At 40.2% G+C, this 4,386-nt stretch overlaps 1 protein-coding gene across 2 annotated transcripts in view; it reads right to left on the reverse strand.

Moving 5' to 3' along the window:
* Window positions 1-347: 347 nt before the first annotated feature.
* The window catches only part of LOC101850836 (WD repeat and SOCS box-containing protein 1), a 39,726-nt gene continuing 35,687 nt past the window's right edge, over window positions 348-4,386 (reverse strand). The window contains exons 8-9 of one of the 2 annotated variants that reach the window (XR_220887.3): window positions 3,436-3,649; window positions 2,592-2,676 (exon numbers count right to left, since the gene is read on the reverse strand). Coding sequence is in view for 1 of the 2 variants with exons in the window: in XM_005106889.3 (XP_005106946.1) it covers window positions 2,490-2,676 (187 nt within the window). In the remaining variant the exon portion in view is untranslated. Of the gene's footprint in view, window positions 2,677-3,435; window positions 3,650-4,386 lie in introns of both variants that reach the window. The other variant, XM_005106889.3, reaches the window with a different exon arrangement.

Genomic DNA, 4,386 nt, shown 5'->3' on the forward strand with positions numbered 1-4,386 from the left:
ACTTGACAGTTGTCCTACTACTACTACTACTACTAGACAGAACGTATCTGACTTATCAACTTTTGTGTGAGAATCTGTCACTTCAGTGGTTTCTGCCCTCGACTCTTCACTTACAACAAAGATGACGCACTTAATCTGTAGTGATTGTCTGTAGAAATTCAAGTTTTACCAGTAAAATATTTGATTCATTTTGGAATTCTTAGAAAGTGAACATCAGTACCCTGAATATATACAAACCTGTCCACATTGGTTACTCAAAAATCACACAGAAAAACGATCATTACAGACAGTTGGCCATTATGGAGAGAGTGGGAGCTGTGGTCACTAGAACTGACAATGTCAACTGATGGTTTGAAATCTGAAATCTTTATTTTATCATTCCATTTCATTTCTGCCACCAAAGTTGTTATCTTTCGTAAGAGTAAGAGGTTTGCATTGATTGAATCGGAGGACAGGTTGACAGAAAGCTTTTGTTGTAAGTGACCGCCATAAGCAGATTCACATTTTTCAGGCCAACTTGTCGGGAAATTGACGGATTCTGGTCACGTTGGACAGGGACCGTTATGGACAGGTAAAAAAAATAAAGGAAAAAATGCAAGGGTGTCACAGAACATTGGCAGTTAGAACACATGGCCACCGTAGAGAGGTAAGCGCTAAGTAATGCAGGCTCGATTGAATATTCAAAATGAAGGTGAAAATTATCTTTCGGTGTTATAAATATACTTTCTATTCAGAGGCTTTCTTCTAAACACACAAGGCAGAAAAAAAGTCATTTTTGTTATTCAACAATGCAAGAAAATAGTACTCAATGTTGCTTTTCTCACTGAGTGCCAAGCTTAAAAAAAAAATCAAGTAGAACCGACAGTCTAGCACTTCAAGTACAAGTACCATAACTCCCCCCCAATACCGTCTCTCACATAGCCGGACTGACCGACAGCCGTTCAGGTTTGTACAGGATAAGTTAGAAAGCTTTACACAAACAGCAAAACTTGCAAATGAGATTCATGAGATAAGGAAGTGGTTCAAACATAAGATTGTTTTCCCCCAAGAAATATATTTACAAAACTGTGAAACCACATCCAGACCTTAAGCTGTGACAGAATGAATGAATGAATGAATGAGCCACGTCTCACAAGACAATCCCGGGGGGGGGGGGGGGGGGGGGGGGACTTTCTCTTATACTGCACATTGTTTTAGAAACTGTTTTACAGCACTCGCAACACAAAAGTAGGTCACGTCAGTTTCGAAGATTAGGAGAGGTTACAGAAAGTAACATTCATACAAAGAAAAGAAGGAGGAGAGATAAGGACCATAGATAGATGTTGGACTGGAAAGAAGGAGCAAACCTCAACAGAGCATCTGCCAACCACTGATGTTGCACATTTATATATGTCAAATACCACAATTGTGAAAAAGAACAAAACACCAAATTTCTGGTCTATGTGATGACACAAGCAATGACAATTGCCCTCTTCCTCAAAAAGCACTCGGAGCCACTTGAGCAAACGCACGCCCAAGGTCCACATAACCTTTCAAGGACGATAAATTAAAACAACTACATTTTTGTGGGACACACAACAACAACAACAACAACAACACAGAGGCTCTAGAACATTCTGAATGCTGCCAAAGATCAACAAAAACAAAAAAGAACCCGCATGCAAGGGTGAGGGAAATTAGGTATGCAACAAAACGAGCAGAATTCATCAATAAAAACAATAAATATAATCTAATGCTGTGTTCTTCCAGGGAATTACAGCTGGAGAAAACTGTATGTATACATTGTGGAGTACCAACAAAACTAGCGCTCAGTTAGTCAGTACAATGGCACTCGGGACAGGGAAAGTCACCCCCGACACTTCTTGTTGAGGAGACCGACTTCAAAATTAAATGCACGAGGTGTTTTTAATGCCTCTATCGACACAATTTCCATCATTTAGGAAGCGGGCTTCCGACCAAGCCAGTCCCACCTTTGAGCAACAATTGGCCGCTGTGAAAAGAGACTAAATCATGCTACCAAGTCTTTGACTTTGAACAACTGAGGAAAAATCTTTATCTGGAGATAATGGACTTCATAACTGTCACAGACAAAAATAGCCGAACCAAAACATTTTGTTTATTCCTAAAACACGATTAAAAAAAAAAACTTACAAAAACTTTAAAACCTGGACAGTGACTTCTCCTAAACAGCAACCAACAATAGATCATACGAGCTTCCAAGCTAGGATTAAAAAAAACCCCAGCAAAAAGTGGTACAGTAGCTCAGCTGTAGCGTACATAAAAATGCCACGTCATGGGAAAATGTTCACAAGAGCAGCCGTGACGACCAAGATAAGTCGCCTTATTCCAACAAAATGTACTTTAAAAAAATAATAAAAATGCCACAATAAGCAACATCCAGGGCCGACGTTACCAAAACGTCAGAAAGAAAGAAAAAAAAGAAGAAAGAAGACACAATGAAAGTACACGCGGCGGAAAAAGCAGTCCGTTCAGAGTAACCTGGAGTCATCTTTGAGGAAGTCCCGGTACTTCAGGAAATGCTTGAGTAAATAAGGCAAGGGGAGTCCATCCACAGAGTCGGAGCGCATGGCTTTGCGCACGGCCACTCGGCTCAGCTGTAGGAGACTGGGCAGCGGCTGTGGGGCGCACACAAACTGGGCATCTCCGCTGCGAGTTCTGCAACAAAACCACAAAAAGAAAAACCAAACGTGAGATATTTCCAGCCGTGTGAGAGACGCACAGGAAGACTAACAACACACGTGTACGCAACACATTATTTTGTCACCAGTAGACTAGTGACGTTTAATTTCACTAAACACACACAGTGACAGGGTGCACAAGACTTTGCCGATAGGACGAGATAGAATTCGCTTATTCTGACTTCATTTTTCCTTCTATTAATGAAAAAAAAATGGTACAAAAATTCTTGTAAAGTTCAAAAAGACATTTTAAAAATCTTTTCATTTAATAATCTTTTCAGTGTTCATTCCTCAGTGAGCCTGTGACTTCTCACAGCTGTTTAACATTACAAGTGGCCCTGACAGCAGCATCTCTTTGCTCAGTATATGTAAGTCAGTCTTTTAAGATGACGTTCCTTTCATATCTCTCTTCACTCAGTTTTTAATTATTAAACTTAGACACAAAATGATATTCTTGATAGACTGCAGTGCACTTATAAAATAGAACATCATGTTTCCACTTTCTGACTCACTATATATATATATATCCAGGCCATCAGCTTCTTGTCTTGAAGAAAAGACATTTCTATATTTTATACTTCATTTTGCATATTATACGGTTTAAAAAAACACAAATCTAACATACATATATATAATTTATAATGACTTGATAGCACCGACAGAGACAGCAGACAACAGAGAGTGAGTCCCCCCGAGTTACCTCAGGGGAACCAGAGACAAGGGGAAGACAACATACACTGGTTTCCGCCGTTGCGTTTCGCTGGCACTACTGAAACTTTTCAACTTTCGAGTGCAGCGGCAATGGGGAACGGAACAACCCTGGAACTTGTGAGTGTAGGGGTCTCTCAGACTCCAAGCGAGCCCAGAGTTTAGACTTTGTGTGAGAGTTCAGATCGTGGGCTCTTCCCTCTCTCTCTCTCTTTCAACCTCCCTCCAATCATGTGATAACACTGTGAGAGAAAATCAGCATTACCAATAACATAGCCCGACCCAGCGGGCTGGAACAGCAACTAAGACAAACAAGGAAAACTGCCCTAGTACATAAACGACCTACATGATGACCACTTGGAAATATTATCTGGAGCAATTCTTCTCAACAAATGCAGCACAGAAAAACCAATTGAATAGGTGTATACATACTTAATTGATTAACCACTGAGTAAATATGAGCATTTGAATCAAGCTAAATGTTAGAAAAATACGAAAACAGTACATGATATATATATATAGATGTATATTGTTATATATGGACAGTACAGCAGTTTTTGTTAAGTCATACATTTTTTGCCACTCACATACCTAAAAACATAAATTTACTTCTTGTACTCTCTCTCTCTCTCTCTCTCTCACACACACACACACACACACACACACACACACACACACACACACACACACACACCTATCTCCAGAAAGCACAAAGGGAGATAAAAAAGAGAGGGGAGGGAAGGGAAATCTCCTTTGGGTATATCTTTGAATGAAGTAATACCTCTTTTCAACCACTGCCATATATACCAAAAACTTTACAAAAAATCTCTCTCTCATTCTCTCTCTCTCTCTCTCTCTCTCTGTGTGTGTGCTGCCACCCGCCCCGCCCCCCAAAAAAACCAACAGCCGGAACACATTATTTCGTACTAGTGACAAATAGGCCTGTATCATGCCTGCATGCTCACTCGCACGTACACCC

This window comes from Aplysia californica, unplaced genomic scaffold (genome assembly GCF_000002075.1).
Source record: "Aplysia californica isolate F4 #8 unplaced genomic scaffold, AplCal3.0 scaffold00561, whole genome shotgun sequence".
Lineage (NCBI taxonomy): Eukaryota > Metazoa > Mollusca > Gastropoda > Aplysiida > Aplysiidae > Aplysia > Aplysia californica.